The 17,063-nt window shown below is 37.5% G+C and overlaps 1 protein-coding gene across 3 annotated transcripts in view; it reads left to right on the forward strand.

Annotated features, from left to right (window-relative positions):
• Window positions 1-17,063, forward strand: part of VPS41 (VPS41 subunit of HOPS complex) — a 188,316-nt gene that overhangs the window by 41,405 nt on the left and 129,848 nt on the right. For all 3 annotated transcript variants that reach the window (XM_054559067.2, NM_001133782.2, XM_063725581.1), the window contains 2 exon segments: window positions 1,035-1,142; window positions 7,651-7,728. In XM_054559067.2, the coding sequence (XP_054415042.1) occupies window positions 1,035-1,142; window positions 7,651-7,728 (186 nt within the window).

The following is a 17,063-nucleotide window of genomic DNA, read 5'->3' on the forward strand; positions in this document are numbered from 1 at the left end:
CTTTGCAGCTTTAGAAATTGACAGTTGTCTTACAGGGAAAAGTAGCTGTGTAACAAGCTCATGTCTCTGCCTCTCTTCCACTGATATCTTGGCCCCTCAGGTCTCTCTCCAGTTTTGTCACTCCGTCCCCGCAAGTGCCAGAAGTTGTGCTGCTTTTCCGACCCCCAGCAGTGGCTGTCTTCCCAGGCAGAGCTTGTGTTCTCAGCCTCTTGTCCTACACCCAGAATTAGTAAATGCCTCCAGGAAGAAAGTGGCTGTAGAATGCCAGCTCAATTGTCTGCTGCCCTGGAATGTTGATCCTTCTAGTTGAGGTTGCCTCAGCAGCCCTTTGATGCCTTGGATAGATGTTGTTGTATATTCCATCAAGACTTTCTGGTTATTTGTGGTGGGAGCACTGATGTCCTCAAGCTACTCTAATATTAGCTGGAGGGTGAAGACTGTGCAATTATGGTGGTTTGAATGGTTTTTTGACTCTACAAACCAAGATAATTCCATAGTCTTCACCTTCTAGCTAATGTCAATGAGTAGATTATTTTTATGAACTTCTGTTTTGGCTAGCTTTATGCCATCACAGTTTTCCGTATATAAACTTTTTGTTTCTTATTACTTATTGAAGTAAAATAAAATCTTACTCTGAATCATTATTATAATAATTTTTACAACTGTCCTTGATTTATTAATTCAAGGCCATTATAATAAATATTGATTACTAACTTTATTCCATAACTGTGAGGATTAAGAATAGTTTATGAAGCCGTACCAAATAGTAAGGTTGAACATGTAAAGTTAGTGACAATATAACACCAAGTCTGTATACTCTTGTTTTCAACTTTTGAATTTATTTTACCAGTGAAGTTATAGCAATTGATATACCTAGGCAAGATGAAATACGAAGATTTTAACCTTTAGCTGTAGTTGGAATTATTAACATCATTGAAGGAACCATCTCTGGTTCTCTCGTAAGAAGTGTGTTTTGAGGTTTTCAAAACAAATAAATCTATGATGGGCATCATTTTTCTTTGCCGTTTGTGCAGGAAGAAGAGAGCGAAGAGGAACCCAAGCTGAAGTATGAAAGGCTTTCCAATGGGGTAACTGAAATACTTCAGAAGGATGCAGCTAGCTGCATGACAGTCCATGACAAGGTAAGGTAGCACTTCAGAGGATTCTTCTGTAAATTGTTTCTATTGTAAATTTGCTTGTGCCTTGGAGTCCTGATGCTTTTGGTGGTAGCTTTTTACAGTGATTCTGTCCCCTTGCCACTACTCTCTTCCTCCTTGCCAACAAAAAACCCCAAATATTTTATATGTGTATACACGCCCATTCACACACATACAACACACTCCAAGACTGTATTAAGTAGAATGTAGATAGTGATCAAAGTCAAAGATTTATATGAAATGAGTTTTGGTAACTCTGTCGCTCACTTAATTCCTCAAATTATAAGGATTCAATTAGGAACCTGTTAAGATTAGAAATAATGTGAAGCTCAGTGCTTTTAAGTTATTCTTTTATTAAGTTATTATTTTATTAAGTTATTATTGGAAAGTATAAGGGATTACATTGTAGGTGTTATGAATAGTAGAAATGCCCCAAATTATTACTTATATGAATGAATGAATTTATTCCACATCTGGGTCCTTGCTGTAACAAAGCTCCCACCAACTTTCTGAGTCCAGGGTAAGTACTAGATAGCACCGTTAGCCTATTCTTGGACCAAAACAGTTTATGTCATAGTCAGAATATTGGGGGGCAGGGAGCTTCACCCATTTCTCTCTTCTTCCCTATGACTTTGTAAATTTTAATTCTTCCACAAAAAGCAAACTGCTCTTGTCCGATCCATCTCCTGGCGTTATCCTATGTTACTAGCAGTGTGGCCTCGTCCTCCCGCTTGCTTCCCACCCAGTTCCTTTTTACTTCAAATTTTGTTTCATTGTAAATAGAGTCCTGTACCCCCAACACTTTATTAGAATGTATGCCTTCTTTCTCATGTTTTACCAGCAACCTTCTCCTTTGAGGTGCCAGCCATTTGGCTGCAATGCCATCGACCCCTTTTCATTGCTGCCATTCTCCAACTTCTGGTCCCTTTTCTTCACTCATTGAAGATTGGCCTTGTAGTTCTTCAACCAAATTTCATTCTAGTGACCCTTACCTCTTCCCTGTTTCATCTCCCCACTGATAAGGCCACACTTTGGATGGTGTCAGCACTGGAACTTGAGGGTCTTAGCCTCTGTGACACTCTCTGTTGACCCCTGTTATTCTTTAAGCCTCTGTGCTCATTTTCCCACAAGCTATATGACTTTATGGAGTCCTGATCGCTAATCGATTCATTCTTTTTCTTTTATTTTTCTGTGTCTATGAAATGATTGATTATCCTAACTCTATCTTACCAGCATCTTCAATTCTCTTACATCCCTGTCTTCCCTTGTGCCCCTCAGCCATACTCTCAACCCTGAATTAGTGCTTTCATGACAAGTGCAGCCATGTGCTGGTACAGACTTACACACCTAGGTAAATTTGTCACTAAAAATTGTTCTGAATTATTTGTCCTTTGTCAGGTTCTTTAGTCCTCAGTCCCTCTTCTGAACCACTGTCCCTTCTTTCTTAGAGGATGATGTCATTTCTGTGTAAGAAGATTGAAATTGTCAGGTATGAACAGCCTCAATTCCTGACCTCTTTTTCACACCCATTCTTACCCACAGGAGATTTTATTTTATTTATTTATTTATTTATTTTTGAGATGGAGTCTCACTCTTGTTGCCCAGGCTAGAGTGCAATGGCGCAATCTCAGCTCACTGCAACCTCTGCCTCCCAGGTTCAAGCAATTCTCCTGCCTCAGCCTCCTAAGTAGCTGGGATTACAGGCACCTGCCACCACACCTGGCAAATTTTTATATTTTTAGTAGAGATAGGGTTTCACCTATTGGCCAGGCTGGTCTCGAACTTCTGACCTCAGATGATCCACCCGCCTCAGCCTCCCAAAGTGCTGAGATTACAGGTGTGAGCCACCACACCTGGCCACCCACAGGAGATTTTCTTTCTCCTATTCATGAATCTTTTGTTCTTCACTTCATCACATTTCCTCCCTTGTTTCCCAGAGATGCATACTATATATTGGAACATACCTAATGCTACCTCCAAGTAACCAGAAATCTACCTTGTATCTATATAGATTTGCCTATTTTTGTGTATTTCATGTAAATGCAGTCAACATTATTTGATCTCTTGTGTTTGGTTTCTTTCACTTAATGTAATGATTTTGAGGTTCATTCATGATGTGGCATGTATCAGTACTTCATTCCTGTTTTTTGCTGAACAGTATTCCATTGTATAGGTATGCCATGTTTTGTCTGTCTCTTCATCAGCTGATGGACATTTTGCTGATTCTAAATTCTGGATCTCACCTTTCTTCTCAAAACTTCTTTATCGTGACACCATTCTTTTCCTATTGATCATTTGTGACATTCCTTTCTGTTTCTTTCACTTTCCTTTCTTTGCCTCCACTTTTCCTTTACGTGTTGGCTTTCCTAGGATTTGGTCCATTATCCACATTTCTTCTTAATTTGTACTTTATCTTTGTTTTAAATCTCAGGATTTCTGTGACCACCTGCACACTGACCTTCACTGGAATAGCATGCATATTTACTTAGTTGCCTCTTAAACATCTTTACCTGCTGTTGTCTTTTTACCTGAACCTCAGCATGTCCATAATGAATTCATTTTCATTTCCCTCTAAACTTGGATCTATCTTTGTTCTTTATCCCATTTGGTGGCATCACCGCCTCCTTTGTCACCTAAGCCACGGATGAATCCTCCCCTTTCACCCAGTCATTTCCTAAGTCCTGGTGATTTTCTTACTACTCTTGCTCTGGCTTAGGCTCTTATCTTCTACTGCCTCCACAGAGTAAATAAAAGAATCTCTTGTGCCTCTAATTTTTCTGCTTTAAACCCATCTGCCACCTGGTTGCTAGAATAATCTGCTGAAAATACAGATATTAAAACTCTTGTATGATTTTTCATCAACTACAAAATAAGACCTGAGCTCATTAATGTTGTATCTAAGGCTCTCTAAGATCTTGCTCCCTGTCTATTATTGGCTTCTGTCTTACCACTTTCTGCCATAAGTGTGGTGCTCTGGCCACAACACTTGGCTGTTTCTGTTCACAACACCCCATTCTGCTTGATCCACACACATCTGGAGCTCTTCTCTTCGTTCAGGTATTCTTTATTTTTCCTGGGAACTAATGCACATACCGTGAACTCGTCTATTTTCCTTCAGATTTGCTTTCACTCTAGTCTGTTCATAACATTCTACTAAAGTAATCTTCCAGAAACCTCAACCTGATCATGTAATCCTCCTTCTTAGAATTCTTTATTGGCTTCTTGATGACTTAATGATTTGGGCCTTCCCACCCTGATTTCCTCTACTTTCCTGCCTTTCTTCTCTCCATAAATATTTGAATGCCTCTTATTAGCTGACCTTTCCAACCTTATCACCTGTCTCTTCCCCTGGGCATGAATTAGATGTGTCATCCATAATTTCTTGACTTTGTCCTGCATTTTATGTGTCTCTGTGCCTTTGAGCAAGTTGTATCCACTCTGCCTAAAATGGTTTTTACTACAAGCCTACCCTGTCTGCCTTAGTGTCTATTTTCTAATTTCTTTTTTAAAGTTCAGCACAGCTGTCATCTACTATGTTCCATAGGGTCTTAGAGATACTTCCATTTTAAGCATTCTCTTTAAATTTAATTGTAATTAATCCATTTTTATGTCTGTTTCCCTCATTATACCATAACCCTTTTAAGTCACACTTGGTCATTGTCTAAGCATATTATAGAGTGTTTTTTTGTGTGTTTGTTGAATGAACCAGTGAATGAATGAAATGGAGAACAAAGTTTGCCTGCCTAGAGGTCAAACTTTATTAACATCGTACGTAAACCAACTTTGCCAAAGAGCCTGATGTTTGGGAACTGTAATCAATGCTAACTTTTAGAACATGCACTCTTTATCTGAAGTCCATGTTTCTATTTAAGAGGATTCTGATCCAGTTGAGTGTTTTAGCTTTTAATTCTGACCCTAATTCTACTACTCATCGACTGTTTCCAGGGAAGTCTCAACTTTCTGAACTTATTTCCTCATGTGTAATTGAAGGCACTCCCTGCTGTAATGCTTTGAATACTATAAAACACTATGTGAAGGTAGATGATATTAGACAGTTGACCAGATTTAAAATGGACTACTCTTGTTTCCTTTGCTTTGTCCAAAGGACTGTGTATCACCTTTTCTGCTTGTTTCCTTACATAAAGTCCAATCTTTATGGATGTACGTATGTCAGTTACTTAAGTTACTTACATGAAGTTTAAGGTAAAAGCAGTTGTGCTTAGTGGATGATGCCCAATCTGGTAGTATAGAAAATGAGTCAAGTTTCTGTAATTAAACATGAAAGGGTCTAATGAAATTATATTTATTCTTTGCCCATCCTGAATTTTAAGTACATTCAGGTTAAAAAAAAGAAACAAAACTCAATAATTACAAAAGTTCAAGGCTTTTAATGGCTGGAAGGTGGGTAAAATTTGAGAATTTGTATTTATGTTGTCACATTTGTGGCCATTTTGCATTTTTTGTTATATTTTAGGTAGTGGAAAGTATTAGCAAATGATGAAAATATGACTCATCCATAATATTGGTAGTTAAATAACTATAATTGGCTTAGTAAACTTTTTTTTGAAGAGTATATATTTCTAAAAGTGGATAACACTAACGTATCTAATCTGATAATGAAATGTTTTCCTAAACACAAGATAGCTTGTCATAAAAATCACTGAATCTTTTTTTTCCAAAATGTCCTAACATAGTTTTAGTTTTAGGATGAGACTGTAAAGTCAAAATAATTATTTTATGTTTTCTTTCTGTTTTAAAGATTAAATGAATGAAATGAGACATTTAGAAAAAAGAAGGGAAGGAATTAAAACTTGGGTAAATTACATAAGACTTCTAACTTCCATAAAATAAAATGTAATTAGAAGTTCAAAAGTGGCCTTTACAGAGGTGTCAGAGAATGGCAGCATTAAAGCGTTTTAAAGATCCAAGCTCCCTTTTCCCTTAGTTTCCTAACAAACTAAATACGGTATTTATGAGGAGAATCAATATTGTGAAATACTTGGGGTGCAGTGAGCTTTTAAGACCCATTCTTTTACCACAGATAGCCTCAGAATGGAGTATTGTTTGTTTTCAATTCTTATCGTATATGGTGTTTTTCTATTTAAATATTGTCAGTATCACTGTAGAGGTAAAATTACAATCATTTGAGTTCTCTATTTATGATTAGAACATTCTTTTGCTTTGGAGGAAACATTCCTGTTTGGTTTAACTATTCAGATTAATTTCCCCCCAGAATTACCTATTCCCCCTTTCCCTTCCAGCGCCCAAGCATTGTGTTTTCACCAGGCTTGCTGTCTGCCCTGGATGACTAATCGTCATGGCACCTGGTGCATTCAGGCAGGCCTGTGCAGCGGAATCGTCATACCTAGTTATGTCTGCACACCTGATGTTTTATTAACCAGTATTGATTTTTTTTACTCTGGGGACTTTTTTCTTCCTGAAAAAAGGCAACCTTGCAGGAGCGAAAGGCATTGCAGGGGATGAATTTCTAATGAACTCCTTCTTTCCCTTTTTGTGACTCCTCTTTAATGTAGCTTCATATTTTAAGTGCCTGAACTGAAATTTCATTTTAAGCAATTCCATTTTGATAAATCCTTTTAAATCTTGACTTTCTGTAAGGTTATTTTTTAAAGATTGTGCTGCTTGACTGAAACACTTAGTAGTGCCTGTAAATTTGAGCATTTCATTATGGGTTGCAATGAAGCATGCTCACATGCAATGAAATACAGAGAATTTTGGACTATTTGAGTAATGCTGAAATAAAAAGGAAGAAAACTCTCATGTCATATTTCAGGTAGTCCTAAAGTTTCTTCTGGTTTATTTAAGGTTAGTTCAGAGAATTAAAGAAACAATAGGAGTTACGACATAAAATGAGTATTTTTTGACAGTTATTTTATGACACAAAAGGGTTTTTATTTTGCATGATAATATAAACATTAATACTCAACATTATACATTAACTTTTATAGAAGCATCCTAAAGCTAACTGATGGTATGAGTACACCTGAGATTTTCAGTCTCTCAATATGGCATGGATTTTCCATTCGAAAAAATAATTTGTTGTTTGTGTGTGTGTGCAGCTTAAGCGATAGCACTGATTTACACATTTGCCGTAAATTAGGGGGAGTTTCTGAATCATTCTTTTCTCACTTTGAGTTCAACTGTAGGTTGGTCGTGTTTTCACCGCTGCATTTAATTTACTGCCTCAGTCCATCAGGCATTGTGTATAGACTGCATACACACCATTAGTTGTCAGTAGATGAGGGTCCTCATGAGTCATTCTGACAGCTGGCTTACACTATCACAATAAAATAGGCCCTGTTCTGTTATTTCCCAGAAGCTGGAAACAAGCCTTCTCCAAGGCATGCATATCTTTTGAGACATTGCAGATCATTTATGCATTAAGCATCTTGTCTTTAAAAATGGTTTTATTACTACTTGTGTATTAATAGTATTATTAATTAATTAACTGGCCTCTTTGTTCTTCTTACAGTTTTTGGCATTGGGCACACATTATGGCAAGGTTTATTTACTTGATGTCCAGGGGAACATCACTCAGAAGTTTGATGTAGTAAGTATTCTGTATAAAATAATGTATGAGCTAAACTTCATGTTAAGTATTTGTGTTTTAGAATATTGGTTTACCAGTTTGTTTTAATAGCATAAAGAGGATCTTTATTAATTCAATCAGAGTGCTAAGAGTATAAATTTGAACTTTATAATATATTCTAAAAACTTAAAGGTGAACTTATAAAGAAAGGGGTCTAGATACATGCATTATATATATATGCAAACTCCATGTAAAAATCTATACGTCCATTTAATTGCAAATTCTTTACTTAATTATAGTCTTCTATTTGGCTTTAATTTCGGGCATTTAGAATACTCCTGTATTCTTTTAAAATTGTGACAATGTAGAATGTCTAGGTGAATTGTTGTTAAAAGAAAAAATGCTGCTTTGTTAGTGAATAATAGTGCAAATTTACATACTCTGGAAGTTTGTGGAATTCTTAAAGTATGAACCCCCTCATTTAGTGACTAATTTCGGTTGTAAGTACGTGCCCTGTCTTCTTGTTGAGATGCCATATGTAATTGAAAATTGATTGATCACCTTGCTGGATCAGTTTATCTCTTCTAAATATACAAAGCTAAAATATTTTATGTGACTGTTTTGCTGCTTGGACTCTTAAGGGGATTATATTGATTGAAAGCAAAGAACCAGGCTTTCTTTTTTAATTGTGATATGGAATCATTGAGGATGAAGGTACTATTGAATTTGAAGCTTGATTTTGGTGTGTAAGGTGTACCTTAAAGGTGTCAAGAACTTCCATGGTTGTGTAAATATGACACAAACACTTGGTATGAAAAAGGTGACCGTTTCAGGGGACAAATACTATTTTTTTGAAGAAAGCATCAGCACTTGTCAAAAGATCCGTCTATTGATATAGTTTAGAAAGGAGATTACAGTTTCTAAAGCTGACATGTTGTATGGGAAAGGAAAAGGGATGCCTTGTTTTGCTGAAAAGAAATGGAACCCTGGAATGAGGACAATCTTTGGAGCAACACAGACAGGGAATTATGTGCTCTAATCATACTCATGCATCAGGCAAATCCCTTTGAGGCAAGAGGAATATACTTTTGACCCTCCCTCTTCTACCCACTGGGCACTGGACGTGCATCTTGATGACCAAAGCATTTGGTATTTCAGTTGCCATCCATTAAAATGTGTACCTGGTACTGGGCCAGAGGTCGTTTTTGTGGCGTTGTGTGTGCCCCCTCACCTTTAAAAAAGATTGGCTGTATGGTTTCTTACATTTCCTACTCCCGTTAAATGAGTCCCTGACACTCTGCTTCTGTCTTTTTGATATTGAATGGAAATTGCAGTGCTTGCTTGCTAAGGTTCATGGACGTATACCATTGGTTCCATTGCCAAAAGTCAGTCCTTGTATCTATTCAGTATAAGCCTTCAGTTATATCTTCTCTCATGTCTGTTTTATGTCGAGTATGTCCTACATCCATCCTCTTTCAGGTAATTTATGGTATCATCCATAAATTTGTCTAAATCTTTCAGTTCTTTTTTCAGTCCTGACTATATGACATCTTTGAAAATTAAGCTCTCTATAGCTTTGCACCTTTTTTTGGCAAGGGAGGAAGATAATTTGGTGCTATTTTTGTGTGTTTGTTTACCTTACTCAAGAAGTTGATAGTTTGTTTTTGAAAGTTCTCCTTAGGCCATGGGTTTTTCATGATCATTGGCAGAATCTACTGAAGCCAAGCGTATGTCTGCCTAACGACCTGGCAGTTTGCACTCCTAAGTACATATTCAACAAAAATGCTTGCGATGCGTATGTCCACACACACACACACACAAACAGATTGTTAATAATAGCTTAATTCATAATAGCCTCTAACTAGAAACAACTCAAATGTCCGTCAATAGTAGAATGGATAATTGTGGTGCATTCTTAGCAAATTAAAAAGAACAGGCTGTTGATAGATTAATTTCATAGACTTAATGTTCAGCCAAAGAAGCCAGACCCAAATGTGTTCATGTTGTATGATAACTTCTATATGGTGGTCAAGAAAAAGCAAAACTAAACTATAGCAATAGAGTTCAAATAATGGTTTGGCCTGGGAGGGAGCACAGAAGAGTCTTCTGGAGTGCTGAAAATACTGTCTTGGTGGTTTTCTCATGATCTACATATGTAAAAATCACTAAGCTGTCATTTGAGATCTTTGTACTTTATTCTATATAAGTTGTACCTCAGTAACACACACATATTTACACAAACACCTATACATGTGTACATGTCTTTGGTTGAGCTTAAGCAGTGCTGAAATTTTCCTTGTTTGTTGAAGCAACCCCTTTCTGCTACTCAGTATTGAATAATACCTGATTTCCTAGGTTGACATCCTGTTCAGAGATCATTTTGTAAATGAATCGTGACAGGTTATTCCCATGGCTGTATATTCTACAGTTACATAAGAAGGTTGACAGAATTCTGCTTTATACAGCCATCTTTTGTTGATGAAGAATGACAACGGCTAGAGTGATATTTTATTATGCATATTAATACTCAGATTTCAGAATATTTGAAAGAATATTCAGCATATGTTAATTCAAATACTTTGGCCATAAATGGTTTTTTGAGATTATTTCTAGATATAGCTTTATGATAACTCAAAACTTAATTGCTAAAGCAATTTTACTTAACTCAGAGTAAAATAATGTGACTTCAGAATTCTTATAGAATCTTAGAGTCCTTTTAAATTCCCACGATATTTATGCCCATATAACCACATTAATCATAGTATAATTATGCGTCGCTTAACAGTGGGATGCATTCTGAGAAATGTGGTGTTAGGCAATTTTGTCATTGTGCGGACATCATAGCCTCTACTTACACAGACCTAGGTGGTACAGCCTACTGTACACTTAGGCTATATGGTATAGCCTGTTGCTTCTAGACTACAAACCTGTACAGCATATTATTGTCCTGAATACCATAGGCAATTGGAACACAGTGGCAAGTATTTGTGCATTTAAACATACCTAAATATAGAAATGATACCATAAAAATATGGTATAAAAGATGACAAATGATAGGTCTGTACAGGGGACTTACCATGAATGGAACTTACAGGACTGGAAGTTGTTCTGGGTGGGTCAATGAATGAGTAGTGAGTGAATGTGAAGGCTTAGGACAGTAGTGTACACTACTGTAGACATTATAAACCCTGTACACTTAGGCTAAACTCTATTTATTTAAACGTTTTCTTTCTCCACTAATATATTAGCCTTAGCTTACTGTAACTTTTTTGCTTTATAAACTTTTTAATTTTAAAACTTTTAACTTTATAATAGCACACCTTAAGGCAAGCACATTGTACAGATGTACAAAATATTTCTTTATGTATTTATTCTATAAGCTCTTTTCTGTTTAGTTTTTTTTTTCTTTTTTACTTTTAAAACTTTTTGTTGAAAATGAAGATACAAACACACACATTAGCCTAGGCCTACCCAGGGCCAGGATCATCAATATCACTGTCTTCCACCTCCACATTTTGTCCTGCTGGAAGGCCTTCAGGGGCAGTAACGCACATGGAGCTGTCATCTCCTGTGATAACAATGCCTTCTTCTTGATACCTCCAGAAGGACCTGCCTGAGGCTGTTTTACGGGTAACTTCTTTTTTTATAAGTAGGAGGAATATATTCTAAATACCAATAAGAAATATAGTATAGTAAATACATAAGCCAGCAACATAGTCATTTATTGTCATTATCAAGTATTATGTAGTACATAATTGTATGTGCTAGACTTTATATGAGTGGCAGCTGACTAGGTTTGTTTACACTAGCATCATCACAGACACATGAGTAACATGTTGTGCTGTGCTGTTACTAGGCTGCAATGACACAGAGTGTTAGGAATTTTCCAGCTCCATTATAATCTTTTTTTTATTTAAATGTTTAGGAAAAGATAGCTTGTAAAGCATTACAGTCTTATGGGACCACTGTAGTCTATGGTGTAAACCAAAAATAAAATTCTAAGCTCCTTAGTCTGCTGAATGGACTCCTCTCAGGATTCGTGAAAAACTAATTCAGGCCGTGATGGGAAGGGGAAGTCGGACATGCCTCATTATATTCTCTTCTTTTTGGGATTCAGGCACAACTGACCAGCATTAACATTAAGACACAGATCTTAAGACTGACAAAACAGACTCTTTGTAGTGTGAAAGGAAAGAAGATACCAAATTCCAAACTGACTCTAATATAGCATCACATGACAGATAGCAGGCCCTGAAAGAAGTCAAAGTATTTTACCCTAATATATATTCCTTTGACATATTTTGAAATAGCTGTGCAAAGCTGTCTCTTTTGGGGAAAATTTACATTCTGTAGAGAATCCCCTTCCCTTTCCAGGTCTTTAAAGGTCTGAATAGGAAACATTTGCCATATATTACCTCTAAGGGTGCCACCTATGAGACTTCTTCTACATAGTAAGAACCTTGGTCTTCACAACTCCTTATCTTAACCCAGGTACTCCTTTCTGCTGATTCTTTCTGCTGATAACTTAACTCTTTCAACCAGTTGCCAATCAGAACATCTTTGAATCTACCTATGACCTGTAAACCATCCCTCTTTCCTCTCATCTCCTCTTTGAGTTGTCCCACCTTTCTGGACCAAACCAATATATACCTCACATGTATTGATTGATGTCTTATGTCTCCCTAAAACGTAAAATCAAGCTATAACCCAACCACCTTGGGCACATGTTCTGAGGACCCCTTGAGGCTTTGTCGTGGGTCATGGTCCTTACATTTGGCTCAGAATAAATCTCTTAAGAGTATTTTACAATTTGGCTTTTTAGTCAACAGTGGGTATATGTGGTCTCTTGTTGACCAAAATGTTGTTAGGTAGTGCATGACTGTAGTTACTTTTTCTTTAATAGCCTCCAATTTATTTAAGCATTTTAATTTAAAACTTGTTAATTAAGGGTACTTACGTTGAAGCAATGATCAAATTATTGTGCCATGTCTCTGTTAAATATTTAGGAGCATTATGCCATGTGTTTTAAATATTTATTCCTTTAAGTGTGCTAGTGAGAGAGCTAAGAACTTGCTGATCAAACATAAATTTCTACTGTTTACCTTTATGTGTTTTTCTTTCTTTGCTAGAAATAGAAAATGATGAGATTTTGCTGTAAGGCACTATGGTAAGAGACATTATATAAATATTTATAAAATGGATGATTACAAAAAAAGGAGATTAAAACAAAACAGGAGCTTAGTGGCCATTTTGTGTTAAGATAAATATCAAATTTTTGAAATTAAACTCTTGAGGCAGAGGTGGGTTGATGATTCTCCTTGTCAGGTAGCAGAATCTATTGGTATTTCTATTCCTGTTTTTGATTTGAGATTAAACTAACGGACTGTATTCCTTAGTTGCTGATACCTTTCATGTTCATGTGCTGATAAAAACCCAGACCTCTGTCCATCTAACCATTGTGTCTCTGAGAACATTTCACAGTTCTTTGTTACTTCCCACATCAAGTCCTAACTATCTAGCTAAGCATTCCAGATCCTGGTCATTTGGTGAAACCCACCTTTCTAATCTTAGTTTTAATTTCTTCCCTGTCTAGTAATTTTTATCTGCTCACTACCTTCTAAATATTGCTGTGGGCATGCTTGTTTCTAAGCTTTTGATGACTTCTTTTCTCTCTAGAATACACTTCTACACTTCTGTGAATCTCCATTCTTTCTGCAAAGTACTTCCCCTGGATTGTAGCCCTGAGATGTTTCCTTCCTCTAAACTCCTATATTATTACTATTTCACTTGTAGTGTGGCCCCTCATAGTGTCAGTACCAGCCTCACATTCCTGAAGTCTTGGAGGACAGTTGTCATGTCTCCTGGTATACTTCTCTCCTCTTCCTCACTCTTTCTCTTTTCTCTGGTGCCATTTGGTATCCAGTAAGTATATGTTGGCTGATAATATTGTTTTGAAACATAACCATGGAACTGGTGATTTTCTGTTACTGCCTTTCAGGAGGGCCTCTGGGAGTCAGTTCTCTGTTCTCCTGTGTATTATTCTACCTTCACTTGCCCATTGGATGTATAATTAGAAATTTTATACTGAGAGCTACTGTAGACTGAATTCTTCCCCACCTCCTAATTCATATGTTGAGGTCCTAACCCTCAATGTGATGGTATTTAGAATTGGGGACTTGGGGGGTAATTAAATTTAGATGAGGGCCAGGCATGGTGTAAACTCAGGAGGCGACATACAGCAGGGGGATCACTTGAGCCCAGGAGTTCTAGGCTGCAGTGAGTTATGATTGCACCACTGCACTCTCTAACCTGGTTGACAGAGCAAGACCCTGTCTCTTAAAAACAAAAACAAGTTAAAAACAATTTAGATGAGGTCATGAGGGTGGAGTCCTGAAGATGAGATTAGTGCCCACATAAGAAGAGACAGGAGAGACCTTCCCTTCCTCCCCTTTCCTGCTGGCCGTGTAAGGACACAGCGAGAAGGCTGTCTGCAAACCGGAAGAGAACCCTCACCAGAATGTGACTATACTGGCAGACTGAGGACCTCCAGTCTCCAAAACTAGGAGAATTTCTGTTGTTTAAGCCACTCTATGATATTTTGTTATGGCAGTTCAAACTGACTAATATAAAATCAGAGTCTTAAATCTTACTTTTGGAAAGTAACCCTTATGTTCAGCAGTATTTAAGTTTTTAATATATGATCATACCTTTTCTAGTTGCTATGGGTAATGTATAAAGTCATCAAAGTTTAGAAGCTAAAGAGACTTCAAAAGATCATTCCAGATGCAAAAGGTATCAGGGAAGGAAGTGTGGTAAATTGGGCTTGAGCTGTTGTGGTTATGTATTCCATGCCCCCTACTCTTCCACCCTTATCTCCTTGTACATTCAAGACCTCCCTTATGTAGCGAAACATTCTTATGAGGGCACTTCCCTAACCTGAGTTTCAAAATATGTTTTTGTGACTGGTTCCTCATCTGTGAGTGATGATGGTTTCATTTTTCTCCCTGGACTTTGGGACTCGACCATCTTTTGGACTGTATTCCTGACCTTTTGTTGCTTTCTTTGGCTGAGAAGAATTTATTTCTAATATAAATCAGCTCCTCTTTTCTCTTTCCTTTGGATTGATGTATGAGTGTCTGGAGGATCACCCATCTCTTTTTTCATGTTTCAGCAAAAGAAATGGTCATCTTCCTTCTCTCCTCTCTCTTTGACAGTATCATTGTGAAGATTCAGTGTTCCTTTAAGCTGCTTAAATTGCATTTTTAGTATTCACAAACACCTTTTTTTTTTTTTTGAGACGGAGTATCACTCTGTCAGCAGGCTGGAGTGCAGTGGCACGATCTCAGCTCACTGCAACCTCCGCCTCCCAGGTTCAAGTGAGTCTCCTGTTTCAGCCTCCCTGAGTAGCTGGGACTACAGGCATGTGCCACTACACCCAGCTAGTTTTCATATTTTTAGTAGAGACAGGGTTTCACCATGTTGGCTAGGATGGTCTCGATCTCTTGACCTCATGATCCGCCCACCTTGGCCTGCCAAAGTGCTGGGATTACAGGTGTGAGCCACCACGCCTGGCCCACTTTTTTTTTTATCCTTTACATGGCTTAACCATCTCCTTCTTTGTGTTACCTTCACTTTGCTTTTTTTTTTCCTCCACTTCTTGAACGTACGGTACTTTTGTCACAATTATGTCATTTTCCCCATAGAATGCTCATTTCCTGAGGACAGTTTGTGTAATTTATCTCTGCATCATCAGTGCTCAACATAAAAGCTGGTGAACTGATAGAAATAAGAAATTGATAGAAGTTGGCTGAACTAATCCATAGTTCCAAATCTGCAGAGTTTCACATATTTAGACTATTTTCCAGATAATCAAGGTTTTTTTATACCTTCCTCTCCCATATCAGGATTATTGTGTGTACATTATAGGAAATTGTATGGCCATGACCATCTCTTTGACAGTTAATACAGATGCCATACATTCATTATTTGCCTAAACAGCCTAACTCTTTTGGGCTTATTCATAATGTGGCCAGTGCGATGTTGGGTGACTGTTCATTGAAAGAATCTTTGGAGCAGATCTATAAACTTAAGCTATGTATCCTTGAACAAAGAACCCTGTTCTACTCTTGGTCTAATGGTACTCACTTATCGACCTGAAGCAAATACCATCTGTAGTATGCTGTTCTAGATGTGGCATCATTAATTGGCAAGCAGGGCATGTATCTTTTTGATATGATCAAAGTGGTTCATTGTTGGCTCAAATGTGCCAGTACCTGTAATACTTGTTTAAGACTGATTGACAGGTCTCAGATTCTTGTGTGTTTAAAGAACTTGTTTTCTATATTTGAACTCTGTATTTTGAGTGATAAGAGATGTTCAAAGGAATTGAGAATTACTTAAATGGAAATCATTCTAACTTCTGATAAATGATGCCAAGGCAAGTCATATTTCCAGTTGTCTGCATTAAAAAATAATCTCAAGTTTGTGGGTTAAGTATTTATAGATAGCTCGATAATTTTGATGGCTTCTACACACCAAAGTGGCCAAGAAAACATGGTCAGAATTAAGGATGCTTCTCTCTTTTAGAGTAAAGTGTCATACTTACCGAATGTTTTAATATCTGACCCTTTAGTGGTAACTACATTTAGGCAAATATCCCTTATATAGCTAAAATTGAAAATATTCTTTCACTGAATGAAATTACCCTGGTATTTCACATATTTCAAAGTCAGGGTTGAAGTAATTTTAACTTTGTGGAACATGACTCTGAATTGGGTAGTAGACTGGGGCTTAGTTGTCTGAAGCCTTTGGATCTCATTCTTCAGTACAGGGTACTCTCAGTTCTGGTGGTTCTTTCTTTGGGGTTCAAGGCCATTATTGCAAAGTAAGAGCTTTAAAAGGATTATGAATAAGGTATAGACCTAGGGGAGGAATCTCCACCTTTGCAGTTGGGAGATGCGGAACCTGTAGAAAGTGAAATTTGAGGTGAATCTGGAAAGGTGAATGTGTATTTTCCAGGTTGTTAGAGTGGAGTTAAGACAGTGATACTTTTTTTTTTGAGACGGAGTCTCGCTCTGTCGCCCTGGCTGGAGTACAGTGGCGCAATCTCGGCTCACTGCAACCTCCATCTCCCAGGTTCACGCCATTCTCCTGCCTCAGCCTCTCGAGTAGCTGGGACTACAGGTGTCCGTCACCACGCCTGGCTAATTTTTTGTATTTTTAGTAGAGACAGGGTTTCACTGTGTTAGCCAGGATGGTCTTGATCTCCTGACCTTGTGATCCGCCCACCTCGGCCTCCCAAAGTGCTGGGATTACAGGCGTGAGCCACCGCGCCTGGCCACATTCTTCTTATGAAA

This window comes from Pongo abelii, chromosome 6, assembly GCF_028885655.2.
Source record: "Pongo abelii isolate AG06213 chromosome 6, NHGRI_mPonAbe1-v2.0_pri, whole genome shotgun sequence".
NCBI classification, from domain to species: Eukaryota; Metazoa; Chordata; class Mammalia; order Primates; family Hominidae; genus Pongo; species Pongo abelii.